At 44.2% G+C, this 18,932-nt stretch overlaps 1 protein-coding gene across 1 annotated transcript in view; it reads right to left on the bottom strand.

Annotated features, from left to right (window-relative positions):
* ARHGAP8 (Rho GTPase activating protein 8) overlaps window positions 1–15,759 on the bottom strand; it is a 36,842-nt gene extending 21,083 nt beyond the window's left edge. The window contains exons 1-5 of the mRNA XM_032222145.1: window positions 15,671–15,759; window positions 14,116–14,256; window positions 11,693–11,780; window positions 9,118–9,249; window positions 3,914–4,000 (exon numbers count right to left, since the gene is read on the bottom strand). Coding sequence (XP_032078036.1) covers window positions 3,914–4,000; window positions 9,118–9,249; window positions 11,693–11,780; window positions 14,116–14,256; window positions 15,671–15,707 — 485 coding nt within the window. The 5' untranslated portion in view covers window positions 15,708–15,759. The remainder of the gene's footprint in view (window positions 1–3,913; window positions 4,001–9,117; window positions 9,250–11,692; window positions 11,781–14,115; window positions 14,257–15,670) is intronic.
* Window positions 15,760–18,932: the final 3,173 nt, after the last annotated feature.

Raw genomic sequence — 18,932 nt, 5'->3', positions numbered from 1 at the left:
GAGACATCTGTTAAGTGAGTTTTGCCCCATTTTAGGACCTTTTTGCCACAGCTGTTAAGTCCGTGTTTCTCAACCTTGGCGACTTTAAGTCATGTGGACTTCAACTCCCAGAATCCCTCAGCCAGCACATCTGGCTGTGGAATTCTGAGAGTTGAAGTCCACAGGACTTAAAGTCGCCAAGGTTGAGAAACACTGTGTTAAGTGAATCACTGCAGTTGATAAGTTACTAACCTGGTTGTTAAGTGAATCTGACTTTCCCAGTGACTTTCCTTGTCGCATGACCTTGGGACACAGCAATGGTCATAAGTATGAGCCAGTTGCCAAGCACCTGAAGTTTGACTACATGATCATGGGGATGATTCAAAGGTTGTAGTTGTGAAAAGTGGTCATAGGTCACTATTTTCAGTGTCATTGTAACTTTGAATGGTCACTAAATGAACTGTTGTAAGTCGAGGACTACCTGTACTGTAATACAGCTCATCATCAAAACTCTCTGAAGATCAAAGTGCTTGAAATCTCAGTGGTGGGATTTAAATTTTTTACTACCAGTTTTGTGGGCGTGGCTTGGTGAGCTTGGCAGGGGAAGAATACTGCAAAATCTCCATTCGCTCCCCACTCCAGGGGAAGGATACTGTAAAATCTCCATTCCCACCACACTCCAGGGGAAGGATACTGTAAAATCCCCATTCCCACCCCACTCCGGGGGAAGGATACTATAAAATCTCCATTCCCAGCCCACTCCAGGGGAAGAATACTGTAAAATCTCCATTCCCAGCCCACTCCAGGGGAAGGATACTGTAAAATCTCCATTCCCACCACACTCCAGGGGAAGGATACTGTAAAATCCCCATTCCCACCCCACTCCAGGGGAAGGATACTGTAAAATCCCCATTCCCACCACACTCCAGGGGAAGGATACTGTAAAATCCTCATTCCCACCCCACTCCAGGAGAAGGATACTGTAAAATCCCCATTCCCACCCCACTCCAGGGGAAGGATACTGTAAAATCCCCATTCCCACCCCACTCCAGGGGAAGGATACTGTAAAATCCTCATTCCCACCCCACTCCAGGGAAAGGATACTGTAAAATCTCCATTCCCACCACACTCCAGGGGAAGGATACTGTAAAATCTCCATTCCCACCCCACTCCAGGGGAAGGATACTGCAAAATCTCCATTCCCTCCCCACTCCAGGGGAAGGATACTGCAAAATCTCCATTCCTACCCCACTCCATGAGAAGGATACTGCAAAATCTCCATTTCTTCCCGATCAGCTGGGACTCGGGAGGCAGAGAATAGATGAGGGCGGGGCCAGTCAAAGGTGGTATTTACCAGTTCTCCGAACTACTCAAAATTTTCGCTACCGGTTCTCCAGAACTGATCAGAACCCACTGAATACCACCTCTAGCTTGAATGCATTAATTTTCCCCTTATAAATCTATGAGGGGGGAAAAGGAAACAAAAAACAGGACCGAGAAAAAGCAATATTGGAAGCATAGAACACTTTGCTTAGAAAACCCATATATAGTGTTCAGACTAAAGTCTTTTGATAATGTGTCTTCTTTCCTCCTTAAAAGTATTATTATGAGTTCCAGAAATAAGATCGACGGAATAAATAGCTATGCCCAAATATTAGGTTAGGAATATGCAAACAAAGCTTCTACTTGTTTTAAGTTAAAATGCCCATTTTGAGAACAATACTCAATTTTACTAATCAAAGTAACCTTTTAAATCAATTTAAAAAAAAATAACCACCACAGCCATTTTGCCCTACGATATCAGGCATCTCCGAAAAGCCATAAAATGGAATTAAAATGGATTTTTAAACATTGTTGACTTTTCTGGAAATTATTCTGCAAAAAGCTTATCAAGAAGAAAAGCCTTTTATTATTACTCAGAGTAGAGCAGAAAAATTGTATATTGAAGCTCCATCTACTGGAAGGTAGCATGAAATAAATAAATCCCATTCTTTCATGAGAGGGAATTAATTGACCCAAAGAGAAGGTTTATGCGAGAAAAAAGCACTTCTGTATAATTCATATTCTTGATTTTCAATGTAATTAATCCTAAGTAACCTTTCCAATATATAGTTCTAGCTAATTAGTCCTCTCTACCATAGGAATGGATTGATACTTAGAGATCTGAGGATATTGTAAAATCTCCATTCCCATCTCACTCCAGGGGAAGGATACTGCAAAATCCCCATATCCTCCTGATCAGCTGGGACTTGGGAGACAGAGAATAGATAGGGGCAGGGCCACTCAGAGGTAGTATTTACTGGTTCTCCAAACTTCTCAAAATATCAGGTTCTCCAGAACTGGTCAGAATCTGCTGCAGTGACATGCAGTCAGGGGAGGCAGGGGAGGCACAGCCTCACCACTGTCAATTATGAAAAGGAAAAAAAATGTAAATGGGAAAAGGCGAGTGCTGAGGTTAGGCTAGCTAGCTGCTGCCACACTGTGAATGACGCCTGTTTAAAAAAACCTCTTAAAAGCGCCCTCTACTATGAGGCAGGAGAACTGCATGCCTCATCTAGTCTGACTTTTTAGGCGCTCGAGCAGAGTTAAGCGAGGGTTAAAAGCCTAAAAAATCCTGAGGTAGTTGAGGCACGCAGTTCTCCTGCCTCATAGTAAGGGCACATTTTTTAGAGACTTCAACTCTGTCATTCTGTTTAAAGCTGCAACGTTGCGCTCACTCTTCCTCCTCTCTCCGTTTCTGACGCCCCCCACCCCACGCTCCCTCTTTTCCTTCAAATTTCCTTTTTTTCTTTTTTCTTTAATAAATGCAATGCTCAGGCATTCTCTCCTCTCCTGCAACACCCCACTGACTAAAGCACTTTCTTTTGCCCGCCTGAGCTTGCGGCAGAGCTCAGGCGGGTTGCTGTGAGCTCAGGCAGGCGAAAGAAAGCGCTTTAGTCAGTGGGGTGTCTGGGGAGAGAACTGCCTCACCAGCCATAAACCTCACCGCACATCACTGACCTGGTGAATACCACTTCTGGCTGCTACAGAACCTCAGGGCCACCACATTGAAAAAAAACAACAACCCCAGAATTGTCCTTGCCGTTGCTGAAATGGTTTCTGGAGATAATCCCAATCAAGCCATCCAAACAGGAAAAAAACCACTAGTCTAAACAGGTTTTGTTGGAAACTTGCCCTTGAAAAGTGTTCGGAGACTACAATTGGTCCAGAATGCAGCCGTGCGAGCGATACTGGGTGTACCTAGATACACCCATGTTACACCTATCCTCCGTGAGCTGCACTGGCTCCCTATTGGTCTCCGAACACGCTTCAAGGTGCTGTTTATCACCTTTATAGCCCTACATGGCCTAGGACCTGGATATCTCCGTGACCGCCTCCTGCTACATACCTCCCAGAGTCCAATAAGATCTCACAGGATGGCCCTTTCCCCGGGTGCCGTCGACTACACAATATCGTCTGGCGGCTCCTCGGGGGAGAGCCTTCTCTGTAGCTGCCCTGGCCCTATGGAACAATCTACCCTCTGATATCCGGACCCTCCCCACTCTCTTGGCCTTCCGAAAGTCTATTAAGACCTGGCTGTTCCGGCAGGCCTGGGGCTGCTGATCTTGATTGAACTCCAGCCCCACTAAGATTGAGTGTATGTTGTGTTCTTTTAATTCACTTTGTGTTGTATTTTAAATTCTTTTAATATTTTTAAAATTGTTTTTATGTAAGCCACCCGGAGTACTTCGGGATTGGGCGGCATACAAATCCATTAAAACCTTAAACCTTAAACTTGTGAGGAAAACCACATCTCTATCATTTAAAGATTACTGAGCGCCCCAACGATTTCAATCTTCATTTTCTATTCTGCAGGTGCTTCTAGACATCCTTGAAGAATGGTAAAAGAGAAAGAATTTAGCTTTCCTTCTGCTAAAAAGAATCCAGACTGTACCTCATCAGAGGTTTGAAAACGTTCCAAATTATCCTGATGAAGTTGGTGGGATGTACAATGTAGAGTGCTTTCAGGTTTTTCTTGTATCTGCAGAAAAGAAAATTAAATGGTTAGACAGCTTCCAAGTGCTGTGGTACGAAGCAGCTGCAGGCGAATGGAAGCAAAAGTTTTCATTACTAGCATATTATGCACTTGCCTTCCAAGTACATCTAATTTAAAGGGAATTGAATGCGAAATAAAAAAGAGGAAATGGTCAGTATTAGATGGAATTCAAGTAGGTGAAAATTATACAGCTATTACATTACTAACCACTACCTAAATTGTTTGCTGCGAATAATGAAGACAGAGGGAAAAATAAATCTCTCCAAATGATACCAGCAAAGTGCCTGAAATGGAGAAAGAAAAAGAAAAGAAAAAAGAAAAAAAGGAAGAGCAGAAAAGATCTTTATAAATGCAGCTAAAACACACACACACACACACACACACACACAGAGAGACACACAATATCACACAAACCATTTGACTTAATGTTTATGTTTCAGATGTATTTGTGCTTTGAATTCCTAAAGAGACTTGGAAGAGAAAATGAACCAGGATGATGAAAACTAAACATTCTTGGCACAAATAAACTGATCTCCAAGCATTCTTGTTTCGGAAAGGTGACTCAACATCTGCAAGGCAGCTGGCAATGTGGTAGGCTTGCCATCTTGCAGATATTAACCCCCACCTCACCCCCATGTCCCTAAAATATGTCCTTGTAAACCAATGAGAAGTTTGTATTGCCAGTTGAGGAGTAATGAAGTATAGCAGTTTTTCTATGGCATTTCTATTTTTCCCCCCAGTATCTGTATTTGTAGGCAAGTCAATTCAGGATCCTTATGGATAAATGATGTGCTGTGTCCTTGTTGGTGGCTGGCACCACCAAAGTCTGCTGAATAACTGAAAATTACTTTCCAGTGTAGCTGCCATCGCATTGAAGTTAGAATTTTGACTTCCAGTTGCTGTTTTGTCGCCTCTTATTGCGATGGGGGACACGGTGGCTCAGTGGCTAAGACACTGAGCTTGTTGATCAGAAAGGTCGGCAGTTTGGTGGTCCGAATCCCTAGCGCCACATAACAGAGTGAGCTCCTGTTACTTGTCCCAGCTTCTGCCAACCTAGCAATTCGAAAGCACGTAAAAATGCAAGTAGAAAAATAGGGACTACCTTTGGTGGGAAGGTAACAGCGTTCCGTGCACCTTCGGTGTTTAGTCATGCTGGTCACATGACCATGGAGACGTCTTCAGACAGCGCTGTCTCTTTGGCTTTGAAACGGAGATGAACACCGCCCTCTAGAGTCTGGAACAACTAGCACATATGTTTATGTGGAAGAAAGAGGGTGAAGACTGTCCTCCCTAACAGTCCTCAGAGTATTTACTTCTTGTAGATAGTAGAATGCTTCAGTTCAGCAACATTCAGTCCACAGGTGTAGAACAATAAAGAAATCTGCCCAGAAGAATCACCCCACATCTTTGGGGTGCAGGCCCCCCAAACCCCCGTGTGGATTTGGGGGCCTGCACTTATTTGCAGAAAGCAGGATCCCAAGGTGGCGCAGTGGTTAGGGTGCAGTACTGCAGGCCACTTCAGCTGACTGTTATCTGCAGTTCAGAGGTTCTAATCTCACTGGCTCAAGGTTGACTCAGCCTTCCATCCTTCCGAGGTGGGTGAAATGAGGACCCAGACTGTGGGGGCGATATGCTGACTCTGTAAACCGCTTAGAGAGGGCTGAAAGCCCTATGAAGCAGTATATAAGTCTAACTGCTATTGCTATTTGTGATGGCTCAAATCCAAAACCTGCGACTTCAAAAACTTTACTTGTTTTAGGTGTGTCAAACTTCCCATTTGGCAGGACCAAGGATTCACTAAAGGTAAAGATTCCCCTCGGACATCTGTGCTAGTCGTTCCTGACTCTAGAGGGCAGTGCTCATCTCCGTTTCAAAGCTGAAGAGCCAGCGCTGTCAGAAGATATCTCTGTGGTCATGTGGCTGGCAGGACTAAACACAGAAGCTACACGGAATGCTGTTACCTTCCCACCAAAGGTGGTCCCTATTTTTCTACTTGCATTTTTACATGCTTTTGAATTGTTAGGTTGGCAGAAGCTGGGACAAGTAACGGGAGCTCACTCCATTACGTGGTGCTAGGGATTCGACACCACCGAACTGCCGACCTTTCTGATCGACAAGCTCAGCGTCTTAGCCACTGAGCCACTGCGTCCCTACGCTTACCTTTGAGGTAAGCTTAGTCAGTTGTGGATTTTATTTCATTTGCTTGTCTTATGTGCTTTCAAACTGCTAGGTTGGCAGAAGCTGGGACAGGGAACGGGAGCTCACTCCATTACACTGCGCTAGGGATTCGAACCGCCAAACTTTCTGATCAACAAGCTCAGCATCTTAGCCACTGAGCCACCGTCTCCCTGGGATTCAGTATCTTGTGTCAATCCACAAAATGGGAGAACTCAATAACCAAGCTGTACTGAAAGAACACCATCACTCTACAGCCTTCAAGGTGAATTTGAACTCGGCCGCAGTGCTGGAAGCAGAAAGGAACGGAACAGAATGTACTCATTGCACTCTAGAGATAAGCTTGTCTGCTACTTGGCTTTTCCTAGCCTGCTGTGAATGCTGCCTCCTCTTTTTATCCACAGAAGGCTCTAGTGGGCAGAAATTGGAAAGAAAGAAGAAGAAGAGGGCTCAGTTACAGTGGTGACTGTTGAAAGAGCTGCAGGGCCAGTTAGGGATAGATTGTTATGGAGAAAATCTATCTATCTTGTCACTAAGAGCCAACCATGATGGCATAGAATGCTCATCATTTTTAAAAAAAACTTTAGAGTGGTTGCTGAATTGTGCAGTCCGCTGTGGGTCCACCCCAGTGGTGGGTTGCAGGCAATATGCCCCGGTATGTGCGTAGCGGTGCCTGCCGGAAGCAGCAGCCCCCGTACTGGAACGGTGCTTTGGAGGGCCCACCCGCTTGCCCTCGTTCCTTACTTGTATTTAAAGGAAACAGGCCATATGTGCACATACACGCAGCGTACGGTGCCTGCACAATGCTCCGCCAAGCAGTTGGAGCATCGCAGGCGGTGAGTGCGCATACAGGCACAGCACACGTGCCCATGGCGCATGCCCAGCTCCCGTTGTAGCGTACCGGTTGCAACGGGAGTCAAAATCCACTATTGGTCCACCCTATAACTCCATCTTCCCTGAGCTTTGGGAAGTGCATGTGCATTTTGGCTTGGGGAAAGCGATTACTCTAGACCAGTGATGGCTAACCTTTTTCTGGCAGGAGTGCCCAAAGCATGCATGTGAGCCCGAACCCCAAAAATACAATGCATGCGTGGCCCCCCACATGCTATCCATCCCCCATGCGTGTTCGGCAGAGACTGGAAGAGCAGCTGGCTGCAGCGGAGCTGAACTGAGGTGACGGCTCATGTGCCAGCAGAGAGGGCATTGCGTGCCACCTCTGGCACATGTACCATAGGCTCTAGGCACATCCTGCTCTGCAGCTTGACAGGAATTGGCGGGGCCCTAAAGCTAGTTAATAAATTTGCCATTTTGTTTAAAATAATGACTTATATTACTGCAGCTATTATATCATATCCTTACATCAATGTTTCTCAATCCTTAGCAACTTGAAGATATATGGAGTTTAGTTCCCAGAATTCCCCAGTTGGCATGCCAGCTGGGGAATTCTGGGAACTGAAGTCCACATATCTTCAAGTCGCCAAGGTTGAAAAACACTGCCTAACATTATCCAAGCAGTTTATATACACTGTGTTGTAATGCATCTTGCAACTTGTAAGATGGATCAGTGTAACGTTAATATTTTATTTTGCACGACTGCATTGAACGCCTTAATGCTTCAGCTTATAGAATTATTTAAAAATGTATGTGACTATACCTGATCTTAGCCAAAAGGCTAAGAAGCGATGTTAGTTATCTGCAGGGCTGGGTTCTGGCAAGCACTACTGGTGGTTGAGTGATGTGCATGCTGCACATACGTGCTCAATGCATGCTGCATGCGCAGTGCAATTAAAATTGTTCTGAACACAAAAAGAAGATGGCTGCGCCTACAGCACCACCCGAGAACCGGTTCGGGGGCGCGGCAGGCCTGGGTCACTGCCGGTTCCAGAGACCCCGGCTGCCTAACCACTACCAGTTCTGCTGAACCAGTCCAAACCGACAGGAACCCACCACTGGTTATCTGTATGAAAGACTCAGTACATTGATTGTTGCATTTCTTCCGAAAAGAAATTCAGAATTCCTCTTCTAGATAGTGTGACAATGATGATTTATATTAGAAATTATTATTTTAATAGAAATACTGTTATTTACTGTACACTGTGATTCTACCATGCTGTATTGTAGTAATTATTACTTTACAAATATTTTTTTTTAAAAAGAGCTGTGCCAGAGAAGCAAATAATTGAATGCACAAATCCATAGGATTCTTCTTTTCAAAATTCCCAGCAATTTCTTCCAAGTTGTTTTATTTTAAATTCCCAATGTAATTTATAACCCTGAAATTTCCTAGTGGTCTCCCATCCAATTATTAACTAAGCCGGGCCTTTCCAACCCCGCACAAGGTTGGCCAATTGCTCTCTCTTGAAGAAACACCTGCCAATTAAAATGATGGCGTTGATGGATAATTAAGTAACCATCTAGTCAGTGTCAAATTTTTAGTGACAATCACACGAGTAGACAAGTGATTGCATACCAGGGCAATAATAATGTGGAAAATTGTATCAATTTTGTTTTCCTTTTTATTCATTTAAAAGATTGGTGTTAATTGCATTTGGCATAAGCCAGGCATTTTCAGGGTTTTCTAGTTTTCATGCTAACAGATAAGAGGCAGTTAAACCTCTTTAGGGTTTTATGTCATGCTGGCAGGGGGGGAAAGTAGAAAAAAGCTTTTATATATATATAAAAGGGGGCTGGACTAGAAGACCTCCAAGGTCCCTTCCAACTCCGTTATTCTGTTCTGCTCTGTTCTATCTCTTCCATTCATAAGGATGTTGAGAGGATCTCAAGAGGCAGGCCTAAGCAATTTGGTGGGCAGCAAGGATAAAATACTGTAATCAGTAAAAATTAAAATATTTCAGTTTGGCTGAACTGTGCTTTTATCAGTAAAGCATCCCATTTGCAAAGAACAACCAAATAAAAAAAAAACATACTTCCGGTCAAATTCTTTGTAGGCACTTTGCAACCAGCTCAGAGATGGCTTGTTTTGACTGTTTAATCCATAGTGAAAGTAGACAAGTGTGTAATCGCTTTCCACATACTGTTCCAGCGTGAACTTCAAATATCTAGAAAGAGGATTTTGGAAAAAGAGAAAACAACACATAGCATTAATAGCAGGGGTGGGTTCCTGCCAGTTCTAACCTCTTCTATAGAAGAGGTTCCACAAATCTAGAGTGCCATTTAGGACCGGATCCATCTCCCTCCCCTCTGCCCGTCTGCACATCATCAAGATGAAGAGCGAGAGGAGGAATTCTGGGAGTTGAAGTCCACAAGTCTTAAAGCTGTCAAGTTTGAACACCCCTGGGTTTTTTTAAAGGGTTAGGGGTGCAAGGGTCTTGTAACTTGACAGCTTTAAGACTTGCGTACTTCAATGCCAGAGTTCGTGAGCCAACATGACTGGAGGAGGAATTCTGGGAGTTGAAGTCCACAAGTCTTAAAGCTGTCAAGTTTGAACACCCCTGTTTTTTTTTAAAGGGTTAGGGGTGCAAGGGTCTTGTAACTTGACAGCTTTAAGACTTGCATGCTTCAATGCCAGAGTTCCTGAGCCAACATGACTGGAGGAGGAATTCTGGGAGTTGAAGTCCACAAACAGCCTCTCCCACCCCCACCCCCCCGGAGGCCCTCCGGAGGCTTCAGGAGCTTCCCTGAAGCCCCCAGAGCGCAAAAAACGGTCCTATGGGCAAACCGGAAGTTCGGGAACAGACTTCCGGTTTGCTTGTAGGGCTGGTTTAAGCCTTCCGGAGGCTTTAGGGACATTCAGGAGGCTTCCCCAAAGCCTCCGGAGGGCTTAAACCGACCCTACGAGCAAACTGGAAGTGACTTCCGGTTTGCTCGTAGAGGCATTTTTTTGCCCTTCGGAGGCTTCAGGGAAGCCTCCTGAAGGTCCCTGAAGCCTCCGGAGGACCTCCGGGGGTGCAGGGAAGGCTGTTTTCGCAATTCCCATGCTCCTATAAAGCCTCTGGAGCCTGGGGAGGGCGCAAAAAGCATGCAAAAAATGGGGGGTTGCACCTCTCATGCGCGCATGAGCACTGGGGGGGATGTCGCGTGTTGCATTATGGGTGCGGCACACCCACGCACTCCCTCCTGCACTCCCCCCACTTATGGCATGCGAGCCAAAAAAAGTTCACCATCGCTGTTCTAGACTAAAATCTCCACAAAACCAATATGTACAGGTAGTCTTTGATTTACAACAATTCATTTAGTGACCATTGCAAGTTGCAATGGCATTGAAAAAAATGAATTATGACCGTTTCTCACATTTATGACCGATGCAGTATCCCTGCAGTCACATGATCAAAATTCAGATGCTTGGCAACTGTCTCATTTTTAGGGCACCTGCAGTGCCTCAAAGTGCCCCCTTTTGCCACCTTCTGACAAGCAAAGTCAACGGAGAATCCAGATTCACTTAACCACCATGTTACTAACTTAACAAATGCAATGATTCGCTTAACGACTGTGGCAAAAAAGTCATAAAATGGGGCAAACCTGCTTAGACAATGTTTCACTTTGCAACATAAATTTTGGGCTCAGTTGTTGTAATTCGAGGACTGTTCATGAGAAACTTTTCAGAGAAAACGTACATCATTGGTGCTTGAAACGCAAATATAACAAATAAAAAGGTCAAAGAAACTGGCATTAAAATGGCTCTTCTGGGAACTGACACTAACACATCCATTCAGGGACATGGTGCCAAATTCCAACACAGAAAACTATCTATAAACAAACATGAAAAAATTGGGGTGGAGGTTATTATTATTTTAAAAAATATATAAAAACTTGCAGAAAACAAAGCAGATGAGATGTGTTCTATACATTCTTGTTGTGGCCCAGCAGCAGCCATTGGAGCTGCCGATGGACTCCGATAGCGAGGGACCCTATGAGTCTGCTATGGAAGATGTGGAGGACCCTGGGCAGGGTTCAGACTCAGAGCAGGAACGAGAGAGGCTGGTTGGCCACCAGGAGGAGCCTGAAGCATGGAGCAGTGGGAAGATCAAAGGGAGTTTGTCCCTGATGCCAGGCAACGGCGGGCGGAGAAACAGAGGCAGCAGTTATGGAGAGAAACTCATAAGAGATAATCCAGCCCAAGTGGTTGTGGCTTGGCCTCTCCCAAGAGAGTATATAAGAAGAGACTTTGGGAGGAGTCCTTTTGCAGGACACAACCTTTTGTAGTAATCTGGAGAACTCCTTATCTGGTCTGCCTTGTGTTCCCATGTCTGTTGGAGTCTGGGTTGCTGCCAACTTCTTGCCAATGAGTCATGTCTGGGCTTTCAGCCAACAGGATTATAATTGCTGGGAATAAAGAGTGGCAAACAGCTAAGCCTGTGTTTGCGCTCATTACTAGACGGAGGGTGGCCAGAACACATTCTGATTTTACTGTGATTTCTGGCTGCCTTGAAGCGGATACTGACACACAGAGAAAAATAAAACAGAGAAGTCACATCAGCAAACTGCAGTTGTGCAGCAAGAAAAAGTAGAGAGGACCAGAAAGCAAAGAATAAATGGACCTACTCCAATAACTGGCAGTGGTTAATCTGGTGAGAAGGTGGCAGGCGGCATGAACTGAAGGTGATCACTTTTCTCCCCAAAGAGTCGTCACCTGCAGAATCAACAAGGGTTGGGTGAAATCAGGTGAAATCATGGTCAGACGTTTTCTGCTCAGGAGGGCTGTGTGAAGTTTCCAAAAGATGACCTAATTAATTTACGAGCCTCGAGACAAAGTTCAAAAGAAATCCATTCATTTATTAGGATCAACATTTTGGGCATGTTCTTCTGCAGAGCTGAAACTGACTACCGCTTTATTGCGTTTGAACTTTACCCCTGTATCCCTTCCCTTCTGTCTGTGTCATAAATCACATCCACCAACAAGGTGCTGCGGCAGGCTATGAACATGTGCATTTCACATGCCAGCTGTAGGAACATGAGACCTGACTCTGGCCAAAGGTATGCATGGAATTCTCCTTCCTTTTCCTATGTCAATGATAGTAGTCATGGAAACGCTTTACAAGTTGACAACCTGATTGAAAGGAGAGTCTGGAAATAAGCCCGTTTTTGCACTCCACAGGCTCCTGGGATGCCTGTTTTCCACCTCTGTGCCCCCTGCACTTACCTGGGATACAAAACGGGCTGCGTGGGGACTCCTGGGAGGGGAAGGGCCAGCCAGTCATTGGAACTACTGATTCACTGAACCAGACATAAAATTTACATCCAGTTCACCTGAACTGGCTGAATCCCACTTCTAGCCTGTGGAATCAGTTACCTCCAGAGGTCCGGACCTCGCCTACCCTCATGGCCTTCAGAAAAGCTGTTAAAACCTGGCTGTTCCGGCAGGCCTGGGGCTGTTGACCTTATTATGTAGGGTCCAGCCCCAATTTGAATGTATGCGTGTTGGAGAATTTTAATCTTTATTTTTATTTTGTCTGGTTTTTTTTTTCTTTTTTTATTTTGTGTAAGCCGCCCGGAGTCCTCCGGGATTGGGCGGCCTATAAATTCAATAAATTAAATTAAATTAAATTAGTCTTACGTTTATAGCAGTGTTTTTCAACCTTAGCTATTTGAAGATGGGTGGACTTCAGCTCCCAGAATTCCCCAGCCAGCCACTTTCAAGTTGCCAAAGTTAAAAAAAAACACCACTGGTTTAAAGCCTCAGTTCAAAACACAGAGCACACAAAGTCAGCTTTACACCTTATTAAAATTGTGCTTGTTATTAGCAGGGATGTTTGCGTATGTGGTCCAAAAAAGTCAAGATGATAGTCGCAAGCAGGCAAGCTCCACCTAACTGCAGATAATACATGGGTGGAACTTCAATTGTGGCCAAGCAATGAGTCGTGAGTCCAGGACTGTCTTTGATAAAACCATGATGGCAAACCTATGTCACGCGTGCCAGAGGTGGCACGCAGAGCCCTCTCTGTGGGCACACGCACTGTCACCAGCTGCTCTTCTGGTTTCTGGCAGGCTGGTCTTTGCAAGTGCCAGAGCGCTGGAAAATGCCTCCAAAAATGCCACAGAAAACACCCCCCAAAACAGCCCCCAAAATGGCCAAAAACAGGTATGGCCAGCTGGTCTTTGGGTTTGCAGCACTCCAGAGTGCACACAGGCACAGGTGTTCTGGTTTGGGCACGGTGCTGAAAAGGTTCACCATCAACTGTGATAAAATATTAAAAAGGAGGGACTTGATTATGCCACTGCAGCAACTAGTCTTGATATTTTGGACCCTAAAATAGTTGAGGTGACCAACTATCTGATTCCACATTTTGGGAGCAAAGCCATTTGAGAATGGATGGGCTTCAGTCAACTTCTCTAATTGTTTCTCCATTCAGGCAACATGAACACAACACAAAACATTGGGGATATTGATTGTTCTCTTATCGCAGGGTTTTTGCTAACCCTGAACATTTCATCGATTGTTTTCACAGGGGGCTGGAAGCGTCACAATCAACTTTCGATCACACATTTTACAAAGATCTTTATCCCAATGGCCGCGAAATGTCATTTAATAGTCCTCAACCATGAGGTGTCTGGATACCTGCAGATAGGGGAACATTTGCAGATCTTCAAACCCTGAACTGTTATGAGAATAAAATATAATTAAAGAGATTTTTTTTATGGAGGGTAGTCAGTACTACTGATTTGAATGGGGCATTCATTTTTTGCTGATTTGGCCTTAAACAATCAGAGGTTTTGTTGCTGTGGGCATGTCTAGTTTAATGAAAAAAAGGACTAGGGGAGACATGATAGCAGTGTTCCAATATCTCAGAGGTTGCCACAAAGAAGAGGGAGTCAAGCTAGTCTCCAAAGCACCTGAGGGCAGGACAAGAAGCAATGGGTGGAAACTAATCAAGGAGGGAAGCAACTTAGAACTGAGGAGAAATTCCACTGAGCTGGAAAAATAAGGTATAAGAAAAGGATACAAAAACCGACAAGGAAGCCAGTACCTGCAGAGTGAACAATGCCGTGTCGAGCCACATCATAGTGTGGGTGAGTGAGGCTTATTCCAAATTCTTGATTTGACTGCGCTGCAGAAAAGCTCCTGGTTTCTCCCATTGCTGTATTTTCAGCTTCATCTTTCTGCAGTTCTGAAGCAAACCAAAATTGAAACTCACATTTTTTTTTTGGAAACAAGACAAAAATGACTGTCAATCCAATAATCTGCAGCTATCCATTAAGTAAAATATTTTAGCATATTTTTCTACTTCCTTATAGCTGTTCACTAGCTTAGATTATGACCTTACTCAACTATCTTTTCCAGTGAGAAAATAATCACAATTTCAACACCCCCTCCTGTTAAAATTTGGAAAAAAACCAAAACCTTTATATAAAATATATAATAGCTGATTTACTGTTACAGCACCACCTTCAGATTAAATGGAAAATGGCCAGGCTGGATTATTGCACACTCCCATTCCTAGAAGGGCTGACAAGCCATCGGTTTTCCCAAAAGCAAAAGTAAGCAACAAGAGTGGGCTTCAAAAAGGTCAGCAATGGGTTCTCTGCCCGGTTGCTGGGTTGGCACAACCATGGTGGGTGTGGCCTAGTCAGCCTCCAGCACCACGGCGGTGTTGTTGGAAGCATTTTCGCCTTCCCCAGCTGTTTCAGGCTGCAGGGATTGCCATTGCCTATTGCCGCCTCTGCGCATCCAATTTTCAGCCTCCGCATCCCATTTTTGGCCTCTGTGTGTGCTTTTTTGGCCTCCTCGTGCACCATTTCCCGCCCATTCCGATCCCCGCTGCCTGGAACAGGCGGAAAATATGGCCTGTGGAGGCGGCAATAGCAATAGCAATAGCAGTTAGACTTATATACCGCTTCATAGGGCTTTCAGCCCTCTCTAAGCGCTTTACAAAGTTAGCATATTGCCCCCACAGGCTGGATCCTCATTTTACCCACCTCGGAAGGATGGAAGGCTGAGTCAACCTTGAGCCGGTGAGATTTGAACCGCCGAACTGCAGCTAACAGTCAGCTGAAGTGGCTGCAGTACTGCACTCTAACCACTGCGCCACCTCAGCAATAGGCTTTGGCAATCCCTGCAGCCTGAAACAGCTGATCGTCAGGAGGCCGATCCAACCGACAATCAGCTGCTTGTGCTAATCAGGCTGTGCTGAAACCGAAACGCGTTGTTTGCTTGCAAGGGGAAAAATTGCTGGGAGGCCGAGGCAGATTTTTTTTCTTGTTTTCCACCCCAAAAGTTAGGTGCATCTTATACTTTGGAGCGTCTTATACTCCTAAAAATATGGTAATAATTCCATTTACACCACAATTTAGGATGAGAGCAATATTATTTCCTACAAATTCACAGGAAGTGCATACCAATAATTCATATACACTCTGCACATCTAAATTTCAGCCCAAATAGCTTTTGATAATATGGCCACGGCAGAATTTGTTAATTTAAATATAATAGACAATCCCATCAAACTAATTTTTGTTATGTTCCAAATCTCCCGAAGATATCACTTGATGGCTCAAAATATATAGATATATTGCTATATTTACCTATTTCTGCTAACTGTTCAAAATCACTTGCAGACATCCTTCGGGTGAACAAAATGTGTTTACCAGGTTAGTATTTGACTGTTGCTCCAATAATGCTCGGTCAGACCTAAAATACACACAAAGGTGAGGATTTAAATTTCAGAAAGTCTCTTGTCATTATTTGAATCATGCCCTGCTTTTTCTTTTCCATCTGTGCTAAGAGATTCCTTGTGGAATTTAATCTGAGTCTGGTTTTTCAGACGTCCAGCCTAAAGGAACAGAAAGAAGTGGCACCTTGGTGGCTGTTAATATTCTGTGATCTGTTAATAAAGCATCTTTCCAGTTTCACTAGCAAGTTAATTCACAGAACATTACTTGTGCAGGTACGTCCACTATCCAGGAGTGGTCTGTATAGAACCATAAAACCTTCATTTTTGCATCCCAAAAGTCAGAGGCCTCAGAGCAGTGAGGGTCCTTCTCACATTGTCTGGGATACAAATTCAGCTGATAAAGATGGTGTGATGCTTAGTTCAAGGGGCAATTATTTGAAAAGGGGTGACACCCAGGGCAGCAGTTCCTACTAAGGTGTATTGCTTGCTAACCTCAAGATAAACACAGGGGATTGAAAAATTATGGTGTGTTTATCCAGAAGGAAAAGAGAAACCAATTGAGAGTGAACAGTGTCTACATCAAGATTGTCCTCAAATTTTTTAGGTTGTGTTGCCAACTGATAGCTTTTTTTTGGAAGGACAGCTTAAGAAAACAGTAGAAACAACTGAAGATGAGTGGTAGACCTCCAGAAAATTCCTGAAATACAGGTATCTGTTCTGACCGAGGCTTCCCAAGAGCATGAAGCAAACTCCTTGTCACGACAAAAACCCCTTTTATTAATTTGCTGTGAATTCGGCTCATTCACACCCAGCAAAGTCTTTCAACGGAGGATTTACAGTCACAGACGTTATCTGGCTTGGAAAGCTGCCAGGCCGATATCTGCAGAACTTGGCAAGGAGTCTCGGAGAGTAATGAACCAATTAAGCGAACTAATTGTCTCCTGCAAACTCCACTCCCCTTTCGCTCCTCTTTTATTTCCTCTGGGAGGGGTCATTTATCGTCCACCTGTGGCCTTACTCCCAAGTCGACCCCTGTTCTTTAGCTGTTCCCTTCATCTGGCAACTCTGCGCATGTGCACATTGGGAACAGGCTCCAGCTGTTCGTCTGCCTCACTGATGTCTGACTCTGAAGGCAGCTGATAACTGGCATACAGCTCTGGCCCCCTCTCTGCCTTTGACACAGAGCCCTCATCAGAGCCTTCCCCAGACTCCAGGATTGGCCCATGTCCCTCCCCAACCTCCTCACTGTCAAAATCTGCTGCCAGCTGCGTTGGCGGGCCACAAGAATATCATGGAGTTGGAAGACTAACATTATGCATCTCAATATTTCATTGGCAAACTGGTCAATACTTTTCACAATTGCATTATGATGGGCAAGTTTTATCTATATGGCAGAAAGAAGTTGTAGCATAATAAGCCTTAAAATTTTATGTTTTGAGATCTTGGAAACAGCAAGAATCCAGCAGATGCATGTAGATATATGTGGAGAAGGAAACTTGATATATTTCACATTAACTATGGAGGGAGGGAGGGAGGGAGAGAGGGAGGGAGAGACGGAGGGAGGGAGGGAGGGAGAGAGAGGGGAGGGAGAGGGAGAGATATAGCTACAACACCCCTCCAATCAAAACTCTATCAACTTTGCACATTGTAGGGTTCTAATGTAGCCTTCTCACCCACAGTAACTTTAAGATGAATGGACTTCAATTCTCAGAATTCCCCAGCCAGCATGCTGGAGAAGAATACCACACATCTTGAAGTTGTCGAGTTTGAGAAATATTGCTCTAGCAAACAGTACACCAAATATTTAGAGCTACGTGTCTGTATATGCAATACATCAGGAAGATATAACAAGGTAGACAGACCTGACAGCACAATTGTAGATTTAATTATTCCCACAATTAGATATACTTAACTTTCATTCATTGCAAAAGATCTGACAGCAGATTTACTTGGCAAAATTAATTCTGGTTGTCAGTGAAACTCAACATTATAAATCATAGGCTAAACAGTTCCCTGTGGAAAGAAATTAGGTTAATATGTGCCATGTATCTAATTGTAGACTATCCTGATGGAGTTTATTTTTGAGAAAGATGACAAATAAGATCACATCTAACCACTAAAAAGGAACTGTCTAAACCAGAGCTTTTCAAACTTGGCAACTAAAGATGTATTGACTTCAATTCCCTGAGGAGGCTCATCTAGAAAAGGCTGGGAGTTGAAGTCCACTTACCTTAAAATTGCCAAGTTTCAAAACACTAATCTAAACACGCACACAAATTGTTTGGTACAATCAGATCGTAACCTGCTTTCCATATTGGAACAGTCAACCAAGACTGGAGAATGCACGAATCAAACTTTACCCCTATTATGGAATCCAAGGAGGAAGCTAATTGTACGTACACTATAGTAGTCCTTGAGTTATGACCACGATTGAGCCCAAAATTTCTGTTGCTAAGTGAGACATTTCTCAAGTGACTTTTGCTCCATTTTACTTTTCTTGCCACAGCTTTTAAGTGAATCATTGCATCAGTTGTTAAGGAAGTCACACAATTGTTGAGTGAATCTAGCTTCCCCATTGACTTTGCATGTCAGAAGGTCGCAAAAAGGGAGCACATGACCCCAGGACACTGCCACTGTCATAAATATGAGTCAATTGCCAAGCACCTCAATTTTGGTCACTTGACCATGGGGATACTGCAATGATTGTGTGAAAAATCATCATAAGTCACTTTTTTCAGTACTGTTGTAACTTGGAATGGTCACTGAATGAACTGTTGTCAGTTGAGGACTACTTTTACAACCTTAGTAGGATCCTCTTGATAATTGTGTCTTGATTGGGAGGGGGGTATTTTTATTGTTTACTAGCTGATAACCCGGCATTGCCTGGGTATTTATTTATAGGGGGGAAAATGTCTGGACCAAACGTAATTTCTAATGTTGGATTTTCCCCCTTCCCAGAGGGAGCCCCCTTGTGGAGTGCTGTGAAGCCGTTACCATGGAAACTCCACTGCCCTGTACAGTAGAATCCATTTGAAGGCACAACAGGCTGTATCTTAAAAAAACACACACCCGAGGGTAGGGATGGGTTCCTGAACTGGTTGGTATCGGTTTGCTGCGCGTTTGCGCATGCCCACTACTCAGTGCTCACGCATGTGCAGTTGACTATAAATTGT

Source organism: Thamnophis elegans, chromosome 7 (assembly GCF_009769535.1).
Source record: "Thamnophis elegans isolate rThaEle1 chromosome 7, rThaEle1.pri, whole genome shotgun sequence".
In the NCBI taxonomy this organism is placed as follows: Eukaryota; Metazoa; Chordata; class Lepidosauria; order Squamata; family Colubridae; genus Thamnophis; species Thamnophis elegans.
The sequence above is the reverse complement of the archived record's forward strand: the minus strand, read 5'-3'. Positions and strand labels throughout refer to the sequence as shown.